This window comes from Neoarius graeffei, chromosome 1 (assembly GCF_027579695.1).
Source record: "Neoarius graeffei isolate fNeoGra1 chromosome 1, fNeoGra1.pri, whole genome shotgun sequence".
NCBI classification, from domain to species: Eukaryota; Metazoa; Chordata; class Actinopteri; order Siluriformes; family Ariidae; genus Neoarius; species Neoarius graeffei.
Genome location: NC_083569.1, coordinates 128603623 through 128628999, shown reverse-complemented (window position 1 = coordinate 128628999; position 25377 = coordinate 128603623). Strand labels below are relative to the sequence as shown.

Here is a 25377-nt window from a genome sequence, read left to right as displayed (position 1 = left end):
TTTAACCCCCCAACACGTACAGGTGAGAGACAACAGTGTAATACAGGAAGCTCACATCCAAATATTACTGTGATACACTGGAGTAAAATCACTTACTAGTGATGGACGTGATCGTGATTACGAAGAGGACACCGCAAAGGACACAGGAGGACGTCATGTCTGAGACGCCACCACCAGCACTTCTTAAGGTTTAGTCAGCAGGGCAGTACTCTGCATATATCACACTGTACGGGTCAGAAACCAACCAGACATTCAGACTCAGCTTCTGCCCAGTCCACACTGGCATTTTTAGCCGTATGGCTAACAAAAATCAGAATAATTGCGTTATAAGGGCATGTATGTCACTAGAGGCACTCTCAGGCTATCACAGTTTCACTGATTAATCAGTTTTACAATTTACCAAATATCAGCTGATTTACAGTGGTGCTTGAAAGTTTGTGAACCCTTTAGAATTTTCTATATTTCTGCATAAATATGACCGAAAACATCATCAGATTTTCACACAAGTCCTAAAAGTAGATAAAGAGAACCCAGTTAAACAAATAAGACAAAAATATTATACTTGGTCATTTATTTATTGAGGAAAATGATCCAATATTAAACATCTGTGAGTGGCAAAAGTATGTGAGCCTTTGCTTTCAGTATCTGATGTGACCCCCTTGTGCAGCAATAACTGCAACTAAACGTTTGCGGTAACTGTTGATCAGTCCTGCACACCGGCTTGGAGGAATTTTAGCCCGTTCCTCCGTACAGAACAGCTTCAACTCTGGGATGTTGGTGGGTTTCCTCACATGAACTGCTCGCTTCAGGTCCTTCCACAACATTTCCATTGGATTAAGGTCAGGACTTTGACTTGGCCATTCCAAAACATTAACTTTTCTTCTTTAACCATTCTTTGACAGAATGGTCATTTCTTTTTCAGCTAATGATTTTTAAAGTTGTTTTTTTTTCACATAACACAATGATACAACCATACCACAGTGGGTAAAAACATTGGATGATAACTCTGACTGTTTTTATTAAAACGTTTTAGTATGCAACAGCTTCACATGAGCTAATATCAACAGGCTAATACCGAGGTCTAGCATCTTAGAATCTTAACATGTAGCTCTGCGCTTACGGGAGTCCAACAGAGGGCTTACGCGGTCATAGCGGCTCCTCTCTCTTTTCCTCAACATTCACAAACTCTCTCCTAATAAACGAAAGGTTTATCAACACACTATGTGAAGATTAATTGTGAATTTATGAGTTTTATGTCACGTTTCATACCCAAGGTCCGTCAGCTCACTCAACAGGTGTGCTGCTCTCAGATCGGTGTATCGGCAGTGAGTGTCGCTCGGTGTGTGGGCGTGAGCAGGACGTGCTCAGCGACAGTTAAAAGGAATACAGGGCCGATTCGCCACTAATTGGTGGGGCACAGGAACGACACTCAAATAACATATGGGTTTAGTAACCATATGGGTTATATTTATACTGAACGATGTTCATTATAATCAGTCTGTGGTACTTTTTGGTGGAAAATGCAGCAGTATCTCGCTGGTATGATTATGTCCTCTATTAGTCTGTTTCCTGCTCTGTTCGGATGGAACTGATGAGGACTTGTACAGGCAAACTCCTGCTGGAATCCTTTGTGTTGATGGAGAAAATCCTTGGCTGAACCCGTCCAGAGCTGGGATCGTCTCGGAAGGCAGGGTGGTGATGGATGAACTGACCGACGTGCTTCAGGCCTTCCGTCTCCTTTTTGGACTGATTTATTCCCTGCACCACCCCAAGGGTATGAAAAACAGTTTGACCTTTGTTCAGCGGGTAATGCTCGACCTCGGTAAAGTGAGCTGGCACCCAAAAATTTACTTTTTTGGGGGAGGGGACCCCACAGTCAGCTTGCAAGGTAAAATGGGGTTCCAAAGTGTCACACAACTGCTCCAGATATCAAGTGCTTTTGTTTTATGTTGACAGGGCTCGACATTAACGGTTGTCTGCTTGTCCGGGACAAGTGATCCTTTATGTCGGACAAGTTCATCGTCTCAGTTACTTGTCCAATCGGACAAGTGCCAAAATACGCCGATATTCGGGTTACATATCAAACTTATCAGTTTATTCACATGATTTCCGAAGCATCTCACTCGACATATTGTTTTGATGAATCGCCGGATGTTTCTCTACGGAAACAGCGATGTGTGCATGCGCAATATTCCGCTTGCGAAACCGGCCAATACCGCTTCGTGTATTTGAGCTGAAAAGTAAACGGTCGTTTACCAGACCCTCCAGGATTTCGCGATGTTGCGATTTGCAACTTCAACGCAAATTCAACCAATCCCCGCGAATTCAGGGCGGTGTTGCAATTATATCCAATCACCGCAACTTTCCCGCAAATTTGACCAATCGTTGGCGCCGTCTTGAGGTGACGTCGACAAACTACCTTCCGCCTTACTTCCGTGTCTATGTTCAAGAGAAGCAGCATGTGCGCAGTGTTGCCAGATTGGGCGGTTTTAAGTGCATTTTGGCAGGTTTTGAACATATTTTGGGCTGGAAAACGTCAGCAGTATCTGGCAACACTGCATGTGTGAGTCAGTGTTTATATAGGCTTAAATTCTGTTACTGAAAGTGTGTTATGTTTACAGTGAAGGACTGTGTGCACTTTACATTATTTTTTACTTAATACAAGAAATTAATGGATGCCAACATTTTTGCCAAAATGGTATTTTATTTTCCATTGTTTAGGCAGCTTCAGCATCATACTGTGAGATTCTGTTCAAATTGTTTTTTTTCTTCTATGAAGCCTGAGCCATTTATTTTATTAATTTATAATTATTGTTTAGTTTAGTCTTCAGGAGAGACTGCCTGCACACAGTACTAGTATTAATAGTTTTTTTTTCTTACATGAAAGCTGAGGCATTTATATTATATTTTAAGGTAACTTCATGTTGTGCTGTGAGGTTCTATGCACTTTAACTTTTGAACCAACAGGTGCATTTGGATAAGTAAAGCCTATTTTTCTGCATTTTTGTAGTCCTGGTAATCTTTTATATTGGTTAAGTTGTTTATAGGACCATTTCTCAGTGTCTTTGCTCTTTTAATCAATAGTTTTTCAGTAATAACTTAATATTTAACATATCACTCAATTTTAATCGCAACCATTTCTCGCAACTTTCACTTCCTCCCACAATGTAAACGCAACAAAAACCTAAAAAACACTGCGACTTTCATCGCAACCATTAAATACCATACAGGAGCCACAATGAATAATTAAACAACATGTAATCAGTGGAGGATATATATTCAAAGTTAATAATTTAAAAATTAAAATATTCTGTATAATTTTAATTTTCTGGTTTTCAATTTCTCATAAATAAATTGATTGATGGAGTCCAATTTTTTTCTGCAGTGAATAGATTGTGTTAAAGTAATTCTGGTGAAATTAGTTTATTACAAATAGTTTTTTGGCGGCACGGTGGTGTAGTGGTTAGCGCTGTCGCCTCACAGCGAGAAGGTCCTGGGTTCGAGCCCCGAGGCCGGTGAGGGGCTTTCTGTGTGGAGTTTGCATGTTCTCCCCGTGTCCGCATGGGTTTCCTCCGGGTGCTCTGGTTTCCCCCACAGTCCAAAGACATGCAGGTTAGGTTAACTGTCTCGTCTCGTCTTCTTCCGCTTTATTCGGGACCGGGTCGCGGAGGCAGCAGTCCAAGCATGGAAGCCCAAACTTCCCTCTCCCCAGACACCTCGGTCAGCTCCTCGGGAAGAACACCGAGGTGTTCCCAGGCCAGCCGAGAGACATAGTCCCTCCAGCGTGTCCTGGGTCTTCCCTGGGGCCTCCTCCCGGGGGGACATGCCTGGAACACCTCCCCAGGGAGGCGTCCAGGAGGCATCCGAAAAAGATGCCCGAGCCACCTCAGCTGGTTCCTCTCGATGTGGAGGAGCAGCGGCTCTACTCCGAGCTCCTCCCGAGTGACTGTGCTTCTCACCCTATCTCCAAGGGAGCGCCCAGCCACCCTGCAAAGGAAACTCATTTCGGCCGCTTGTATCCGCGATCTTGTTCTTTCGGTCATTACCCAAAGCTCATGACCATAGGTGAGAGTCGGAACATAGATCGACCGGTAAATTGAGAGCTTCGCCTTTTGGCTCAGCTCCTTCTTCACCACGATGGACCGGTAAAGCGACCGCATCACTGCGGAGGCTGCACTGATCCGCCTGTCGATCTCACGCTCCATCCTCCCCTCACTCGTGAGCAAGATCCTGAGATACTTAAACTCCTCCACTTGAGGCAGGACTTCTCCACCAACCTGGAGAGGGCAAGCCACCCTTTTCCGGTCGAGAACCATGGCCTCGGACTTGGAGGTGCTGATTCTCATCCCAGCCACTTCACACTCGACTGCAAACCGCTTAAGTGCATACGGTCCTGGCTTGAAGAAGCCAACAGGACATCATCATCCGCAAAAAGCAGAGATAAAATCCTGTGGTTCCCAAACAGGATTCCTTCCGGCCCCTGGCTGCGCCTAGAAATTCTGTCCATAAAAATTATGAACAGAACCGGTGACAAAGGGCAGCCCTGCCAGAGTCCAACATGCACTGGGAACAGGTCTGACTTACTGCCGGCAATGCGAACCAGACTCCTGCTCCGTGCATACAGGGACCGGACAGCCCTTAGCAAAGAGCCCCGAACCCCATACTCCCAAAGCACCCCCCACAGAATACCACGGAGGACACGGTCGAATGCCTTCTCCAGATCCACAAAGCACATGTGGACTGGTTGGGCAAACTCCCATGAACCCTCGAGCACCCTATGAAGGGTATAGAGCTGGTCCAGTGTTCCGTGACCAGGATGAAAACCGCATTGTTCCTCCTGGATCCGAGGTTCGACTATTGGTCGAATTCTCCTCTCCAGTACCCTAGAATAAACTTTCCCCGGGAGGCTGAGAAGTGTGATTCCCCTATAATTGGAGCACACTCTCCGGTCCCCTTTCTTAAAAAGAGGGACCACCACCCCAGTCTGCCACTCCAGAGGCACTGTCCCCGACCGCCACGCGATGTTGCAGAGGCGTGTCAACCAAGACAGCCCCACAACATCCAGAGACTTGAGATACTCAGGGCGGATCTCATCCACCCCCAGTGCCTTGCCACCGAGGAGCTTGCAAACCACCTCAGTGACTTCGGCTTGGGTAATGGACGAGTCCACCTCTGAGTCATCAGCCTCAGTCTCCTCAGTGGAAGACATGACGGTGGGATTGAGGAGATCCTCAAAGTATTCCTTCCACCGCCCGACAATGTCCCCAGTCGAGGTCAACAGCTCCCCACCCGCACTGTAAACAGTGTTGGCAGAGTACTGCTTCCCCCTCCTGAGGCGCCGGATGGTTTGCCAGAATTTCTTCGAGGCCGACCGATAGTCCTTCTCCATGGCCTCCCCGAACTCCTCCCAGTTCTGAGTTTTTGCCTCCGCAACTGCCCGAGCTGCAGCACGCCTGGCCTGCCGATACCCGTCAGCTGCCTCAGGGGTCCCAGAGGTCAACATGGCCAGATAGGACTCCTTCTTCAGCTTGACAGCATCCCTTACTTCCGGTGTCCACCACCGGGTTCGGGGATTGCCGCCATGACAGGCACCAGAGACCTTGCGGCCACAGCTCCGAACAGCTGCATCCACAATGGAGGTAGAGAACATGGTCCACTCAGACTCAATGTCCCCCGCCTCCCTCGGAAGCTGGGAAAAGCTCTCCCGGAGGTGGGAGTTAAAGACCTCCCCAACAGAGTGCTCGGCCAGATGTTCCCAACAGACCCTCACCATACGTTTGGGCCTGCCAGGTCTGTCCAGCTTCCTCCTCCGCCAGCGGATCCAACTCACCACCAGGTGGTGATCAGTTGATAGCTCAGCCCCTCTCTTCACCCGAGTGTCCAAGACATAGGGCCGGAGATCAGATGAAACCACAACAAAAGTCTATCATCAACCTCCGACCTAAGGTGTCCTGGTGCCACGTGCACTTATAGACACCCCTATGCTCGAACATGGTGTTCGTTATGGACAAACCGTGACTAGCACAGAAGTCCAATAACAAAACACCACTCGGGTTCAGATCGGGGAGGCCGTTCCTCCCAACCATGCCCCTCCAGGTGTCACTGTCGTCGCCCACATAAGCATTGAAGTCCCCCAGTAACACAATGGAGTCCCCAGTCTAAGCACCCTTCAGTGCCTCTCCCAGGGACTCCAAGAAGGCCGGATACTCTATACTGCTATTTGGCCCGTAGGCACAAACAACAGCAAGAGCCCTCTCCCCAATCCGAAGGCACAGAGAGGCGACCCTCTCGTTCACTGGGGTAAACTCCAACACATGGTGGCTGAGCTGGGGAGCTATAAGCAAGCCCACACCAGCCCGCCGCCGCTCACTATGGGTGACTCCAGAGAAGTGGAGAGTCCAACCCCTCTCGAGGAGCTGGGTTCCAGCTGGGTTAGGTTAACTGGTGACTCTAAATTGAGCGTAGGTGTGAATGTGAGTGTGAATGGTTGTCTGTGTCTATGTGTCAGCCCTGTGATGACCTGGCGACTTGTCCAGGGTGTACCCCGCCTTTCACCCGTAGTCAGCTGGGATAGGATCCAGCTTGCCTGCGACCCTGTAGAACAGGATAAAGCGGCTAGAGATAATGAGATGAGATGAAATAGTTTTTGTGGGGTTTTTTTCTCAAATTTTTCTTCGGACAAGTCAACTTCACATTCGGACAAGTAAATTTTGTTTAAACTTGCCCGACAGGACAAGTTGTGAGCCCTGATATATAAAAACACATACATTTTATATATAAACAAACTGGACTCGAACCCAGAACCTTCTTGCTGTAGGGGACAGTGCTGACCACTACACCTATTTTCTTGTCTTCACAGTAGAGCCCTGCACTCCCGTGGGAGTCCCGCGGGAACCGACGCAAAGCGGTGCGGGACAAATTTTTAAAGCTCATTGCGGGCGCGGGCGGGAGGGGGAGTGCACAATGTGGGCGTGGGCGGGAGAGGTGATAAGCTGCAGTCCCGCTAACTAAAAACTTGTTTAAAATAAAATTTATAAATTATTAATTTATGTCTAGCATATATAATTTGTGCTGGATATTTTATTTGGCATTAATAACATTTTAAGATGCCTAAATTTGCGGATGTGGTCTAATCTCGCGTACGTTTCCGATTCCTTTCCGCTCTTCCGTGTTTGAGATCTCCGATCATGGCAGAAGAGCAGAGCTCCTCTAGTGACGCTCACAGTGCTTCAGAAATAAGTGCTGCTTTAAAAAGAGGTACATTTACCATTAAAAAGTCAAGAGTATTAGTCCCAAGTATAAAAAAAGTATTAAAAAGGACTGTATCGCACAGATTGTTCAATTTAAAGCGAGAAATAGACAGTGTATAATCTGAGGAGCTGGTTGTGGTTGCGCAGCACTTCATATGAGAGGAGAATGAAATCGCGGTTGGAATCATAACGCCACAGACTCGGAAGTGGGAGTGCGAGTGCGCAAAGCGAGAGCTGTCAATCAAAGCGAGAGCTGTCAATCATGAGCACATGCAGCGCTCAACTTGGAATGTGTCAGCAGAATGTCAGAGTCTAAACAAACTTACAATAAATGAAGGATCGGTCAGTGGAGAGCTCAGCTAAGCTCAGCATGTTTAATTCCCCAAGCCAATGACAGGAACTTTTGTGAGAAATAACGCGAACGTCTGCATCATGCAGGATTTGCGGGCGGGAGCGGGACAAAATATGGCAGGCGCGGGTGGGAGCGGGACTGAAAATCATAATTCTTTGCGGGAGCGGGACTGCACAATGCGGGAGCGGGACTGAAAATTCTGTCCCGCGCAGACCTCTACTTCACAGTTAAAACTCTTCGAGCGACTCTCTACCCTTTTCCACCAAATCAGTTCCAGGGCTGGTTCGGGGCCAGTGCTGGTGCTGGTTCACAACTCGTTCAACTTGCGAGCCAGCTGAGAACCAGTTTGCTTTTCCATACCTCGCGGTGCTAAGGGAAGCCACGTCATTACGTCGCTGTATACGTCAGTTACGTCGCTACGTTTGCATAAACCTTGGCGCAAATATCGAAGCAAAAACAACACGAAAGAAGCAGCAGCAGTAACAACAATAATAATAAATGACTTTGCGTTTGTACAGCTGCTGCTTCTCGTCGCTTAAAAATGGCGATCTTTCGCGGTCTTGTTATTGTTGTTGGTCTTAACAACTCCGCCCCCCCCCGGCTGACGTAAGCGGTTCTTTCCTCTGGCCCAGCAGAGAGTTGGTGCTAGCCTGGAACCGGTTTTTCTGGCCCCAGAGCCGGTTCCTTGTCAGTGGAAACAGAAAACCCGGTTCCAAACTAAGCACTGGCCCCGAACCAGCCCTGGAACTGCTTTGGTGGAAAAGGGGCAAGAGTAACACTGGAAGCTCACAAACAAATATTACTGTGATACACTCGTACCTGAATAAAAATCACTTCCTAGTTATGGAGATGATCATGAAGATGACACCACGAAGACCACAGGAGAAGGTCATGTCAAACACCACCATCAGCCCTGTACAGGTGAGAAATCAACCAGACATTCAGACTCAGATTCTCACCGTGTTTTCATCACTGACTTCTAGAAGAGGAAGTAAAGCTGAAGCTAAAGAAAGCGGCCGCCATTTTGTTTTCAGTCCCGAGTCCACTGGATCACAACACAAACAACCAAACCCCACCTGAGTAAAAAGTATTCTTGATATTTAACAGTAATTAACACCCGGGTGTGGTGTTTCTGCACCGCTTTCAGGCTTCAGATGATTGTTCTTCTGGAGTTTGTGTAGAATGTTCTGCTGAAGTTAGTTTCCGGTTCAGCTCTGTTTTAACACAAAGCCGAAAATCTCAGTCTAAAACCGACTTAAAACCCACCATCAGTTCCTTTTCGCTCCTCCTACTCAAGCGAGTAGGACGCTTTTTGCTTTGCTCCTGCTTGAACTTCTCTTTTCTGCTTTTTTCACCATTTCTCTATTTTTTCTTATTTGCTTAACCTAGAAGTTAGACAAAGCAACTGACACAGAAGACTGGATTATAGCAAAATGGGGAAACCAAGGAACTCTAGTAACAAATGGACTGAGCTTGAAAAAAGAATTTCTAGCCTGGAATCTATGATTAATGCCCGTCTATTAAGGATTGAAGGGAGTCCAGCAGCCGATACCGCTAAAGGGAATGCGGGGAATGTTCAGCATCTGAATGATGGGAACTTGGATGAATCGGTTGACTTCACAAAGCAAAATGTGAGTACTGATTGTTGGAAAAGACAAGGTGCTAGACCCAAAAACAAAAGGGCATTAACTTCAACTCCATTGCGGTCTGATGCCGTCAAACCTACAGTCTATGAATACCACCGGGCTGAAAACTACAGATATACACAGCCCATTACACTCCAGAACAGATTTCAGTGCCTTACAGACATGGAACCAGTAGTTCCTAGAAAGTGGCAGAATTTGAATAACAAAAATAAAGCTCGCAGTAGAGGTAGAAAGCAGCCGCCAGCACTTGTTAATCCTACAACCCTTGTTGTGGGTGATTTCACTGTGGAAAATATTGGAGGAGAGTCCATGGTTGTGTGCTGTTTTCCTTACGCCTCCATCTCAGAGACTACAGACAACATCTCAAAAATGCTGTCAAACTACAAATCAATTAAACGCATAATTGTGCATGTTGGAGCAAATTATGTTTTCAGGGAACAGCTCACTGTGAGGAAATCTTTCAAAGACCTTTTTTCTGCCCTAAACCGACTTGGAATGCCTTTTTTTTTATCAGTGGTCCATTACCAGGATCTGTGATCGGCAATTACGGGTTTTCCCGACTGCTCAGTCTCAACACCTGGCTTGCAAAGACATGTTTTTCCTCTGGCATTAATTTTATTGACAACTTTAACCTTTTCTGGAAACGCAAAGCCTTTTTCAGCCCAAATAGCACAGAACTCAGCTGGACTGGTGCCAAAGTCTTGGCAGACCATTATCAACACTCTGTCCACCACTCCATGCCGACCTTGGGTACACTCTCTGATAAGCGCTCTGTAGCTGCACTGAAAGGAGCTAACAACACTGATACGAACTCTGTTTGGGTACAAACTGAACCTCCCAGGGACATCAACAAAGGCTCAAAAACTACGGAAACACACTGTTGATGTTCAAACTCAAGCAGTGAATCTGCAGGCAGAAAGAAGCGGGACTAACGCTCACTCTGATGGATTCAAGCAAAACTCCTTTTCACCAACGAAGGCAACTAAGCCCCCAGCAACTACAGAGGATCATGCTGACTCATCTGCCCCAATACAGTTCAGGAAAATGATCAGAGGGTGGATCTATCACCACACACATCCCCGTCCCTTTCCAAGGCTAGCAACATGATATCTGAGCTAACGGGTAAGCTGGCAGAACTATCAGAAAGACGATCAGACAAACAAGCATCACCACAACCTCCTGAGACTGGCAATAGGCAATCACCAACAACAGCAGTGGATGTAACCCCATGCCCCTCTGTATCTCCTTCACCCCCCAGACTGCGTTTTCCTGAGAAAATGGAGAGACTATTGTCTTTAAGCCGAGTGTCTTTGGCAAGCCCAAGAGGACACTCAAATCAAGTACCGTACACAGCGCTGTCTCATGGTCAGGCCTTGTGTACCCCAAAATCTCTAATGATATATCCAACTGCCACAGCACCCAAGAAACAGAGGGCACCACCTCCCCCTGTGATTACAGATAAGACTCAAGGACCATGTGCACAGCTACAGTTCACCAGCAGCAGTGAAGACCTTCATGTTGGAACGAACTGATATAATCTGGGTCCAGATGGTAGTTTTGAAAATAAGCTGGGACCCACAACGTACTTTTCTATTCCTGTGCTAACAAGAAGGAGAGGTGTTCTTATTCATCCTATCAATGGGGTAAACTCGTCAAATCTCCTTCCAGTTCCAAAACAACCACAGAACGCTTCTGTGGAAATTACCCCCACATTCACTGTAAAACTGGCTCTTCAGAATGTAAGATCACTTAATAAGCCTTTTTTAATTAATGACTTCATCGGTACACACAAACTGGATTTTATGCTTCTTACTGAAACTTGGCTTGAACAATCAAGCAGCTCTATTACTCTTATTGAAGCAACTCCCCCACTCTTTGATTTCATGAGTGTTGGAAGAGCCAATAAACGGGGAGGAGGAATAGCAAATATATACAAGGCATGTTTTCAGTACAAACAGACAACTCTTGGTGATTTTACATCTTTTGAATACCTAAGTGCAATCCTAAAATGTTCTTCTAACATATTAGTGTTGACTATTTACAGACCACCAAGACTTTCTGCACCACTGTTCCTAGAGGAGTTTGGGGAACTGTTGTCAAATATTTGTTTAGAGTTTGACAATCTTATTATTTCTGGGGATTTTAATTTCCATGTTGATAATCCAGATAACACGTATGCAAATTAATTTCTTACACTGATTGATGCCTTCAACCTAACACAACATGTGCAAGGGCCAACACACTCCCATGGCCACACCCTCGACCTTGTCATCACTAATGCCGCTTTTCCACTACCAATGCGGCTGAGTCAGGCTGAGCCGTGCCGTGCTGAGTTGGGCTGAGTCGAGCTGAGTGGGGCTGTTGGCGTTGCACTTCGACTACAACCGCGCTGAACCGTGCTGGCTGGAAGTGGGTGGACACATTGGGTGGAGTTAGCGAAAGTGGGTGGACGTCACGTGATGTCGTTAGGCGGCGCAAACAGTGACATCAGTGACCTTTTAAGCGGTAGTCTCATGACCCGGATAGTAAACAATAAACATGGAGGACATGGAGTCGTTAGTGTTGCTGGTCTTGGTGCTGTGGCTTGTTGTCACTGACAATGCCAACAGATACTGGCAAGAGCGTATAGATGAGGCGAGGCGCATAAGGCTTCAGAAATTCTCGTAATTCGTAATTCTTCTTCTTCCGGGTTTACGGTGTTTACAGATCCCAGCGTGCTCGCGGGGCGTGTGTGGGCGTGTGAGGACACTCCTCCTCACCAATCAGTGCACAGGGGAGTGTCTCCCCACGCCCCCAGCCTCACTCGGCTCGGTTTGGCTCGCTTCAGCCCCACTCCAAAACCGTGCGAGTTTTGGGGGCTGAGCAGGGCTGAAACGAGCTGAGTCGTGCTGTTCTTAGATAGTCGAAACGCGAGCCGTGTCGGGCTGAAGTGAGCTGAAGCGAGCTGAAAAAGGGTAGTGGAAAAGGGCCATATGGGTCTTAATGTATCTACTAGTGTCATGGACCTGGGTATATCTGATCATTTCTGTGTTTTCTCTGATGTTTCCATTTCCCCTCACTTTCAAAACAAGTCTGTGACTGTAAAAAAGAGGGTAATTACCAATGGCACAGCAGCTCTTTTTGAGCAGGCACTCTCAGAACTCCCATGTCAATCTTCAGATTGTGCAGATGATCTAATGGAAATTTTTAATTCAAGAATGAATCATATTATGGATGCTATTGCTCCTTTTAAAACCAAAAGAGTCATAGACAAAGGAAAAGCACCCTGGAAACTAAATCCAACAGTTAAAATGTTAAAGAGGGAATGTAGAAAGTCTGAAAGAAAATGGCGTAAATCTAAACTCCAGATTCATTATCAACTCTACAAAGGGATGTTATGTAAATACAACTTAGAAATTTCTAAAGCAAGACAGTCTTTTTTTGCTGACATTATTAATAGGAATATCAACAATGCCCGTGTGCTATTTTCTACAGTTGAAAAGCTAACAAACCCATCAAAACAAATGCCTTCAGAATTTCTCTCAGTTAATACATGCAACGACTTTGCATCTTTTTTCAAAGGAAAGATTGATAAAATACGTATGAATATAGCCACACAGGTGCAAACACTTCAAAATCTGGAACCATTGGATAACGAGAGAGGGGGTCGTAATACAATGTCAACATTTAGTTTAATTGATGTTGAGACTCTGAGAAAAACAGTACAAAGTCTCAGCTCCTCCACATCTGAACTGGACATTTTACCTACAGTCTTTTTCAAATCTGTTCTTCACCTAATATCAGACGAGGTACTTCAGATTATCAACACCTCCTTACGAACTGGCATGTTTCCCTCATCTCTGAAAAAAGCGGTTGTAAAACCCCTACTGAAAAAGAATAACCTGGATGTCTCAGTACTCAACAACTACAGGCCCATATCCAATTCGCCATTCGTTGGTAAAATAATTGAAAAAATTGTTTTTAATCAATTAACTGCCTTCCTGACATTAAACGGATGTTTTGATAAGTTTCAGTCAGGTTTTCGTGCCAATCATAGCACTGAAACAGCTCTTACTAAAGTCATGAATGACCTACGTCTTAATTCTGATGCTGGTAAAACATCAGTCTTGGTGCTTTTAGACTTAAGTGCTGCATTTGACACGGTAGATCATTCCATACTGTTACATCGACTGGAGCATTGGGTTGGATTTACTGGTATAGTAATCAACTGGTTAAAATCTTACCTACAACAAAGATTTTTTTTTATGTGGCCATTGGAGGCCACAGTTCATCACCCGTGTCCTTGAACTGTGGGGTTCCCCAGGGCTCAATCCTGGGACCATTACTATTCAACCTTTATATGCTCCCACTTGGACAAATTATTAAGAATAACTCAATAAACTTCCATAGCTATGCAGATGACACTCAGCTTTACTTAGCTATGTCACCTAATGACTATGCCCCTCTTGAGTCTCTTCATAGATGCAGTGACCAAATTAACAAATGGATGTCTCACAATTTTCTTCAGCTGAACGCAGATAAAACTGAAGCAATTATATTTGGCAAAAAGGAGGAAAGGCTTAGGATTACCACCGTCCTTGAAACTAAGGGGCTTAAAGCAAAGGATACTGTCAAAAACCTTGGTGTCCTTATTGACAGCGAACTTAACTTCAACAGTCATATGAAAGTGGTAAAAAAGTCTGCATTCTATCACCTAAAAAACATTTCTAAACTCAGGGGTCTCATGTCAAAACATGATCTAGAAAAACTTATTCATGCTTTCATCTCCAGTAGGGTTGATTACTGCAATAGCCTTTTCACAGGTCTTCCAAAAAAGACCATCAAAGAGCTTCAACTAATCCAAAATGCAGCAGCAAGGGTTCTTACAAGAACAAAAAGGGTCGTCCATATCACTCCAATCCTAAGGTCTCTGCACTGGCTCCCAGTGAGCTATAGAATTGACTTTAAAGCATTACTTCTTCTATTTAAAACATTAAATGGGATGGGACCCAGCTACCTACTGGATAGGTTTCAATTATATGCACCAACTAGGTCTCTAAGATCACAAGAGAAAAACTTGCTAGTAATACCAGCTGTCAAAACGAAGTGTGGTGAAGCAGCCTTTAGTTGCTATGCTGCTAAGCTTTGGAACCAACTTCCAGATGAGATCAAAAATGCTCCTACTGTTAGTTTTAAATCCAGGCTCAAGACAAAGCTGTTTTCAGATGCTTTCACTTGATTAATTTTTACCTAAGTAATTAATTTAACATAATTTCTTTTAATTTTGATTTTAATGATTTTACTTTATTGTAATTTCTTTTTAATCTTGGATTTTAATGATTTTACTTTTACTTTAATTCTTTGTTACTGTGATCCTCGTAGATTTTGTCTGCGGGATGATTTTTTGGTGATCCTCGTAGATTTTGTCTGCGGGACGATTTTATTTGGTGATCCTCGTAGATTGTGTCTGCGGGACGATTTTTGGTGATCCTCGTGGAAGAGCCACGGGAAGAGCGCGCTTTGAGTTAAACCCATAATAATAATTAATCTCGAGGCTGATTAACTTTATTTCATTTTATTAATTTAATTTCTACTATTGTTTAATTCTTATTTTTCTTCCCCAATTATTTTATGTAATTTTATTTTCTATTGTTTACTGTTCTGCTTTTACTTCTGTAAAGCACATTGAACTGCCACTGTGTATGAAATGTGCTATATAAATAAACTTGCCTTGCCTTAAAACCAATAAACATTACGGTATTACTAAAATAATAAGATAATGTTTTAAAATAACTCTTCACACAGCTTCCTAAGGCAGAGATTCATCTCCACAGGGCCATTTTACATAGGGTGACCAGACGTCCTCCCGGTTTTACCGGGACAGTCCCGGTTTGGGGTTGTGTGTCCCGAGTCCCGACAAAAGTCTGTCGGGACACGGATATGTCCCGGTTTTCGCCACTCGCGACGTTAGCGACTGAGCAGCGTGGGAATCATTAGCGGAGAAATGTCTGCATTTACTATTTTGATGAATTGACAGGAATCGCAAACTTCCCTGGTTACTGCCCCCTGGCCCTGTGGCATGGGTGTTTATTTAGCCACATTATTCCAGACAACAGAACGTGTTGCCATGCAACAATAAAATAAACATTAACTGGCGCGAATGTTCTTTGTCTAGCAGCTAGCAGCAGTAATGCCGCAGCAATTAGGCTGAAAAGAAAATGTACCTTTTCCAAAGATTTACAGGGCACCTACCCCTTCCTCCGAGAGGTGCAGAACAATGTGCACGAAGCTGACTGCACACACTAAGTGCTTTGTTCTTGTACGGATTTGGGTAGCCTATGCTGCAAATGCTGTGCGCTCCTGTGGGGGCTTTCCTCGGGCTGTCGCCCCTCTCCTCCCTTCATATAATATTTTTTTATTCACCTTGTTATCCCGAGATAACGACAATTAATTCAGGATCTCAAGAAAACAACACGACTAATTCGAGATCTCGAGAAAACAAAACCGTTATTTCATGATCTCAGCTGGATCACTGTATCTCCGTCGGTAGAGACGAAGCCGGGCCAGTCTTCTGCGGAGGTGCCGCGGACTCATTTTGAAATTATCCCTTATTAAAAGACAATGCAATCTCTCCCTGTGTCAACCCCGATCAAGATATTGCCTTATTAGGTGATCGATTATTCCAGACATTCTAATGACCAAAGTTGCGTCTCATAGGGTTGCCAACCGTCCCGTATTGGGCGGGACATCCCGTTTTTCGGGTAATTTTAATTTGTCCCGTCAGGGACAGATCCTGCCCCTCACTCTAATGCTGTGGTGTAAATCGCGTTATTGCCGTGAGAAGCGCTATTACAGCGAGTCGCGGTCATCTGCGATTTAAAATCATTCACTGTCAAAGGCTGCCATATCCTGAATTTTTAAGCTATACTGACAAAATAGGCATCAAATTAAACTAGAGCAGATGGTGCAGCCAGTGGCTACAGCCTAACTGTTCGATAAGGATAGCAGATAGCTTAAAAAAACCTTCCGAAACAGGATAGACCTCAGCCTATTGAGGTATTTCACCTGACATCACAGGGTCACGTGACGCCCCGGTGTCCGCCATTTTGAACGTCAAGCTACATACTAACGCTGCAAACAGAGAGGGAGAACCGGCTTGAAAAAAAACGTGTTACAGACACCTAGAATAGATTAATTTGTCAGTAAGCACTCTATAAATAACCATGGTGTTTGCTTGTTGTGCTGTGGGCTGCCACAACAGACAGGGACAGCGTGCAGGACGCTCCTTTTACCGGCTTCTAGTGATGGGAATTTCGGCTCTTTTTTGGGAGCCGGCTCTTTTGGCTCTTCTTACTATAAGGAGCCGGCTCTTTCGGCTCCCAAACGGCTCCTGAGATTTTATTTTTGATTTACTTGCTGCAATTAACTAGTTAATTAATTACATTATTTATATTTTATCAATAGGATGTTTTCCATTTTAGTTTTTGTAGCCATTGTAAAGCTTTGTAAAGTATAGCAGTGTAACAATGTTCTAGCTATAGAAATAAAACTTACTTACCAATTAATAAATTATTTTCTCACAAACATAATGCAAAACTGTGTTATATTACCAATATAAAATACACAGCTGATTTTCCCCTCCTCAGGTGCCTCACAGACTCCTCTCCCCTGCGCTCCACAGCTTTAAGCATTACAACAATTTTCGTATTTTCGCAGCTGTGAATGACATCAACCAAAAAAAGTAGGCGTACACCATGCTACTTTTTTCCTTTGAATGGTAATAGACAACACAAAGACGCAATCAGACAGCAACTTTTTTGTGAAAGTCTCTCTCTCTCTCTCTCTCTCTCTCTGAGGCACCTAAGGACAAAAAACTAATTCGGCTCCCCAACTCGGCTCCCACCGAAGAGCCAGCTCCCGTCGTTCACTTCAAAGAGCCGGCTCTTTGAACCGGATCGTTCGCGACCGACACATCACTACCGGTTTCCTACTGACCCAGACAAGAGGGATTACAGCTGTGAAGAGACAGGATTGGGAGCCAACAGAGTACTCCAGACTTTGCAGTGATCATTTCATTTCAGGTTAGTTTATCAGTTAAGGCAATTTTGATAAAATATATAGCAAAAAGTAAATGGGTCAGTGTTTGTTAACCCATCTGAGCAGTGAAACAAGGCAGTGTTAATTTGTCTAGGGTTGCATGTAGCAGACATCAGACATAAAACGCAATAACAGAGGCTAGAAAGAAACGGGACACAGAAATAAACAGGGAAATTAAGTAAAGAAAGAAAGAGGGAAAAGAAAAAAAAAAAAAAGAGCGCGGATCTCCAAACACATGAGAAGCCCATCTTACGCACAAATCACGCGGACACCACACACGCATCGCGTCTTAAGTCATAACTCATCAGGGGAAATCGTGTCCGCATTGGCATGTTCAAAAAACAACCTCGCGTCAACAATGATACCACACGCAAGAACAAAAAAAAAAAAGTCAGGCTACTCAACAACCAACCTGGCAGCAGCAGTCATTGTCATGTAAACACAACACTTCGGATATGCAAATGCTTCCCGTTACACACGATTGCTATGTCAATAAACATCATTTTGCCAATATTTTAGAGACCCCCCAACATTTCCCAAATCATGTTTTCAAAGGATCTCATGTCTGTTTCAGGGGATCTCGGATCCCCCGAGTAACAAGACAGTGTTGTGAACATAGCCTACCTTGTACCGTTTCAAACTGCTGGGGTCATCCTTCATCAAACTGTTGACTTCTGTCGACAACCTTGGCTCCATACCAAGGCTGGGTACAGTGTTTGTGATAAAAGACAGATCCAATTTAACACGAATCACAGCTTACTTTCTTGTTAAAATGTGCAAAGGTCTCCACCATCTCATACCGCCTTGCACTGAAGGACTTAAGCGTGCCGTCCAAAATGGCTGCATCACGTGACTTGGTCACGTGGGTGAAATACCTCTATACACTGTAAACCCAAACAGTTCTTGCAACTTATTAACATTATCTATTCAGTACTTAAAACCTGGTATTTAGTTGAGCTAACAATAAATTTAATAGTTTTCTGAGCAAGTTAACACGTTTTGATTGTATTGGAATTTTTTTTTTGAGTACACATACTAATATATTTTCATTATCAGTCAAACGTGACGTCTGACGTCACCAATGTCGTTGCAGTTCACAATCTGAACAGAATCAAGGAAATGGCGGAAAATTTTGGTGAATGAGACGGACAGGGCTGATTTTTACATTCACGTTGCCTCCGTGGGAAGGGTGTTCACCAGGGGAAATACTTTTATAGTATTCTCGTTGCTTTTCGTATTAACTGGCCTTATCTGGTAAGTAAACGTTTTTGCCGTTGTTAGCGCGCGCGCGCAAACCATTGTTAGCTGATCGCTGCTGTCTTCTGGAACGAGTAAGCTATAGTGTTGGTTAGTGTAAAGTTAATAACTTGCAGCTAGAAAGCACATTTGAGCATGCAAATAAAGTATGTTTATTTGTACAAAACTTAAAGCAAAAAAGAATGTAGACATGGCCGGATTCTCATGGGTAACCTATTTTTTTGCTCGCGATGCAATGAGTTGCCTGCACGTGCAGCTTGAGACGGAGTGAGGAAGATCTGTGTGACCAAAAGACCACATTGAGTTTTGACTAAATTAAGTTCACCATTGTACATCTTATTGATGCATGTTAATAATGCATTTTGTTTAAACGAGTTGAAGGAAATATTATTATATATGCAAAATGTGATACTTTGTTATTATATTTCACAGTAATGTGGTATTATGTGAAGTTAATATTTGTATTGTTGCTCTCTCTTGTAGGCTCAAGTGGAAGGTGAGAAGTGCACAAGCAATTCCTCCTCAATCCTGGTACTGTATCAGGTCTAACTTTAAGGCTAGTTACGGTTAGGATGGCAATGGCGTGGAAATGCAAGTTGTGCACTGCATCATTTCAGTCCCGAGTAAAATTATTCAGACATTGTCGCCTACAACACAGTAATTTTTCTAGAGTTAGCCCTCTGCCATGTCTCTATGATGATTGTATTTGTAGTTTTCAGTCTTTTGATTCACTTAAAGCACATCTACCACGATGTCACAGCAATACAGAAAGATTGGATAGAGAAAAGAGTGCTCATATATATTATTCATGCCGCATGTGTAACTTCAAGCATCCCTTTTCTGAGGCAGTCCTGTTTGGACATTTGAGAAGTCATTTGAGAAAGCATGAGATGGTCGCTTGCCCATTCAAGAACTGTAACTACCGCACAAATGTTTATTCTTCCTTTAATGCACACAAAAGCAGAGCCCATGGTGGTAGTTCAGATTTTGAAGATGGTGTGGTGTCTGTAGAGAATGATGGCACTCCAGCAGCATCTTCTGCTGATGGTGTTGATGAAGGGCCTGCTCAGTTTGAGGCTACAGATGACTTTAATCAGACTGAGGATGAGAGTGACAGTGACAGATGAATTGAGGGCCCAGTTGCTCCACAACTTGGCGTCATTATTTTTAAAGATGCAAACTATTCTCCAGGTCTCTGACTTGGCAACTCAGGAAATTGTAGAACATTTGTCTCAAATGTTTTCCTTGTGCCAACCCATCATCAAGAAGACCATACAAGAGGTATTATTGAGACATGACACTGTTGTTAGTGAAACATGTTTAGATGAGCTTGTCAGTGCTGTTATGGGCTGTAACATTTTTACTAGCGCAACTGGTAAAGGTGAGTTATTATCCACAACTAAGAGATGGAAAACTTATGTTGAAAGACATTACCCTGTGGTAAGGCCTGTACAGTATGAACTAGAGCCAGGACACACTACTGTGCACATTTCCATTCATGAGATGATTCAGGAAATGTTTAGACATACTGACATTCTTGATGAAATTAAAGAAACAAAACCAGCACAACAAGGTCAGTACATGAGCCACCAAGATGGGTCTTATTTCAAAGATAATGAGCTCCTGTCCTCAGAAGAGCTAACATTACCCCTACTTTTGTACACTGATGATCTTGAAATTGCTAATCAGCTTGGCACGTCAAGAAAAATTCATAAAATCACTGCCATTTACTGGGCCTTTGCAGATCTTCCTAGTAAATACAGGTCAAACTTGCATGTAATTCAGCTTGCAGCATTATGCAAAGTCCCTGACGTTGAGAGATTTGGTTATGAAAAAACACTTGGCCCTCTCTTGGGAGAACTTTGTACTCTTGAAAGAGAGGGTGTGTTCATTGAATCCATTGGTCAGGTAGTTAAGGGCACTGTCATGTGTGTGGTGTCCGACAATCTTGCAGCCCATTCTTTTGCAGATTTTATGAAGTCTTTTAGGGCCAACTATTTTTGCAGATTCTGCACTGCTACAATAGACCAAATTCAGTCTCACGAGGTTTCAGATGGGGAGTTTAGTGTGAGGACAAAAGCCAGCCATGATCATGACTTGAATGTTGTGAAGCAGGGGGAGAAAGTGAGTCAGCGTGGTGTGCAAGGGGACTGTGTTCTCAACCAGAGGTTGGAGTATTTTCATACTGTCACTGGTTTCCCACCTGATGTCTTACATGATCTGTCGGAGGCCATTGTGCCCGTAGAACTGGCCTTGTGTATTAGAAAGATGATCTGTTCCAAATACTTCACTCTTCAGTATTTGAACAAAAGAATAGCATCATTTCCATACCAGCACACAGACAATGCTGACAGACCCCAGCGTATCCCAAAGACATATGCTAAAAAGAAAACCATTGGAGGCAATGGTCATGAGAACATGACATTGCTCAGGTTACTCCCTTTGATTATTGGTGATAAAATTCCTGAGGATGATGGAGCTTGGCTTGTGCTTATGGATTTGAAGGAAATAGTTGAGTTGGTGCTGTCCCCAAAATTTACAGAGGAAGCTATCCAATATTTAGAGACAAAGATAAAAGACCACCGGCAAATGTTGAAGGAAGTCTTTCCTAATGTCACACTCCGCCCAAAACACCACTATGTTGAGCATTATCCCAACCTCATTCGTTGTTTTGGCCCCGTTGTTCACTTGTGGACGATTAGGTTTGAGGGTAAACATCGCTTTTTCAAGCGTACTGTTCATGACACACAAAACTTTAAGAATGTGCTAAAAACATTAGCATGGAGGCATCAATACATGATGGCATACCATCTGAGTGCCCCATCTTTCTTTAAACCTCACCAGCAGACATCGAGTGTTTCTTCTGTGATGATTTCCACACTCCCTGATATTGCCATGGCATACATTGCCCAAAACACTGACAGCAATATGATTTACAGCACATCAAGGGTAACCATAGATGGAACTGATTATGCTGCAGGAATGTTTGTGTCAGTTGGACAAGAGGGTGCACTGCCGCAGTTTTGTAGAATTGAACAGATTTTCCTGGTGAACAGTCACATCGTTTTCCTTTGCCGAGACTATGAATCACGATACATTGAACACCTGCGCTCCTATGAACTTGTATCAGGAAATTTAGCAGTTCACATCACATCAGAGCTCAATGACACATTGCCTCTGTCTGCATATTTCAGACAAGGAAAACTTCTCATAACTTCTCATATGGAAAGTATGGCTGAAACTATTCACAGCTTCAAGCCATACCCTAGTGACAGGGAAATTGGTAAGGCTGCTGAAGCCCTCATTACAGCCCACCCTTGCCTGAAAGAGCTTGGAAGCAAGACTGGATGGTATGGATGGAAGGTCAGTTTAGGCTTTAAGATGGGTAATTAATTATCGCCAAAAACTGGCCAGATCAGGGTGTGCAGAGGTGTCTGTCAATGCAGGAAAAAGAAGCAAAAATAACCCAGACAATGAGCACCCTCATTCCAACATTAAACGAGCTCGTCGTGCTGAAGTAAACTTCCTTCCCAACTTTCCCAGAGGAGAGAACCAGGCAACACTTGAAAACATGAGACTGGAGATCATTAAAGAAGTTGAAAAGACAGAGAAAAATCTGGTGTGGATAGATAAACTTATGCAGACAACCTTTGCTTTACGCCGCCAAGACATTGTTAAGAGTGAATTGCCAGTTAGAGACTTGCTGAATAGCTGGCCAGCCTTGCGGATGGAATCACAGGTAACAGCTGCTTGCGTCTGTCCACATTCAAATCAGTTGTGATGGTGTTAATTTTATGACACTGCAAGATACTAGAAATAAGCTTTTATTGATTCTGTCAATATGTCTGTGTTTGTGTGTCTGCAGGTTTGTTCAGAGTTCCATCGCATTACAAATGTGAACCTGCGCAACACATTCTACTCTGAGCTTGACCGACACACACCACGACTGATCACCTTGTACAAGCAGAAGGCATCACGGACTGGGAAGACTGCAGAGGCACTACGAGCAGTCTTCGAGGCTTATGATCTTCAGGTATGTCTAGGATGAACTCAGCACATAAGTGGTCATATTGTATACCAAGTACAGTATATCCAAGTATTCTTGCCGAAAACTAAATCAGGAACCTCTGGAATCAGGCTTTGTTCACACTGCAGGCCAAATCTATTTTTAGAATATATCTGATTGGAATCTTATTAGATTGAATCTGATTATAACTGTCTGTCCACTTGCACCTTGTAAGTGATCCATTCTGATCTGTGCATCGGCACCCTCCAATCCACATTGGTTGCTATAGGAGCCTAATACAGTGTATCACAAAAGTGAGTACACCCCTCACATTCTTGCAAATATTCTCTCATATCTTTTCATGGGACAACACTATAGAAACAAAACTTTGATGTAATTTAAATTGGTCATTGTACAGCTTAGCAGTATAGATTTATTGTCCTCTGAAAATGAAATGGATTAGCCTAAACCAATTGGAATCAGATTTGAAACCATCTCTGTATGTGGTTTTAATCAGATTTGGAAAAATTATACCTCAAATATTTGGCAACTCACACTATCAAAAAACTAAGATGGATACGATCTGGATATGCAAAAAATCTGGAGTGTCAGTATGAACAAGGCCTCAAGGTAAACAGAAATAGTTGAATTAAATTGAATTTGCTTGAGTTAAAATGAGTTGATACTACAGTATGTGCGGTCAAAGTAAAAAACAGAATTGGTTGAAAAACCAGAATTATCTGGTTTTCTGCATTAATTGGTCACTAAATGTGATATGATCCTCATGTAACTCTCCAGTATGACTAAAAACAATGCACTGAAGCTAAAAAAGTAAGAGAACCCTTCAAATCAAATCACATACTGACTCTCCTTTTGCAGGGATAAACACAAGCCAGGGTTCCTGATACCTGTGAATCAGACCTGCACAACCCGGGAGGATTTTTAGGAGGTATTTTAGTCCGTTCTTCTTTCAGTTCAGTCATATTTTTAGGATATCTCGGGTGAATGGTTTTGTGTGCATCTCTATCGATGATTGTCATCACCCTGTTGGAAGGTTGACAAACTTGGGGCCTGTTGTCGTTTGCAGTAATGACAAGTTGTCGAGTACCTGAGACATCAGAACAACCACAAATCATGATGCTCCTTGAGCTGCAGTTCAGAATAGAGAAGGTGCATAAATGGTGCCCTGAGTGTGCTCATGGCAGGACACAATGGAGACTTTGCTCTCCAAAAATACATGTTGAGTACCTAGGTACTCCACAATGCTACTTTGAGTGGTTTGTGGATTCATGAAACATATAATGAATCGTGCGGAAACAATGCACAGCACTATGTGGCTTTAAAATGACACCATTAATGAAGTGAAGTGAACTATTCTGAAGTGAAGCTGCCATCATGATTTGTGGCTGTTTTGATGTCTCAGCCCATGTTTACATTAGACCGTATCAGCGGATCATCAGATTAACGTTTTTAAAACGATTAGTGCGCACACAGCAACACCAATACACGATTTGCGTGCACACAGCAACACCAATACACGGATACGCTCGGCTCCGCAGGCATCCTGTGCTCCAAATCACTCCGCCCTGAACAGCGAGTGCCCTCTGGAGGGTGCGCACTCCGGCCCTGCGCAGCTCACAGAGCGCGCGAGTGAAGTGCACGAGCCACGATTCGGGACTGAGCCGCTGTGTGTGTGATCTCAGTGCATGTTGGGCATGCGCGTCACTTACCACTTGCAAGTGGAAGGATGGCAAGTCTAAAGACAATCATAACTACACAATGGGCAGTATTTGCATCAGTGTTTGCAGTATTTTAATACTTTTATACTCTTTAATGAAAGGTGATACAAGGCGGAAGTCCACGCCGTTTTTCAGCAGTCGCGTCACATGACCAACGCCAGCGAATCAGGAAGGTGGATGTCACAGTGACGTTGTCCAATGACGACGCCAGCTAGAGCTCAGCACAGCGTATCCGCATATTCTCAATGTTTACACAGCACCGGACCAGACACGATCTGGATTGAATACGTGGACGCTGGCGGATTCCCGTTTCCCGGTGTTTCCAGGCGGTTTAATGTAAACGGACAGTGCATCCGCGAAGAAAACGAGACAGATACGGTCTAATGTAAACGTAGCCTCAGGTACTAGACAACTTGTCATTGCTGCAAGAAAAATATAAGTCCTAGGTTTATTATCCTTTCAACAGGGTAATGACCATTACCCATCGAGATGCATAGAAAACCATTCACACTAGACCTCCTAAGAATATGGCTGAACTGAAAGAACAGACTAAAATGCCTCCTACAGTAAACATCCTCCCAGGGTTGTGCAGATTCACAGTTATCAGGAGCTCTGGCTTGAGTTTACTCCTGCAAAAGTGTGATTGATCTGAGGGGTTCTACTTTCCCCTCACAGACCTTTTGCCATTTCATGGATGTTTTCAATGACTACATGAAATACAATGACTTCTTCTGTGGTATTAGCTTCAGCACATGTTTAGTCATACTGAGGAGTTACATGAAGATCAGATCACATTTAGTGATCAATTCATGCAGAAAACCAGATTATTCTAAGGGGTTCACATACTTCTAACTTTGACTGTGTTACTATTAGAATTGCAAAGGAATCTGTTTGCCGATGGTGATCATACATCAGAACACTGACACATTTAGGAGTCATTGTTGAGAGGGCCTACATGGCAGTGAACAAGTTCAAATATGTTTTTGCAATAATTATCATTTTAATTTGTCAATCAAGGAAGAACATAATGTCAGCTTGAGACGCACCTTGG

The 25377-nt window shown here is 43.8% G+C and overlaps 1 protein-coding gene across 1 annotated transcript in view; it reads right to left on the bottom strand.

Moving 5' to 3' along the window:
- LOC132883480 (uncharacterized) overlaps positions 1 to 25377 on the bottom strand; it is a 40096-nt gene that overhangs the window by 8127 nt on the left and 6592 nt on the right. Inside the window, exons 2-3 of the mRNA XM_060917157.1 lie at positions 8422 to 8515; positions 97 to 224 (exon numbers count right to left, since the gene is read on the bottom strand). Coding sequence (XP_060773140.1) covers positions 97 to 157 — 61 coding nt within the window. The 5' untranslated portion in view covers positions 158 to 224; positions 8422 to 8515. The remainder of the gene's footprint in view (positions 1 to 96; positions 225 to 8421; positions 8516 to 25377) is intronic.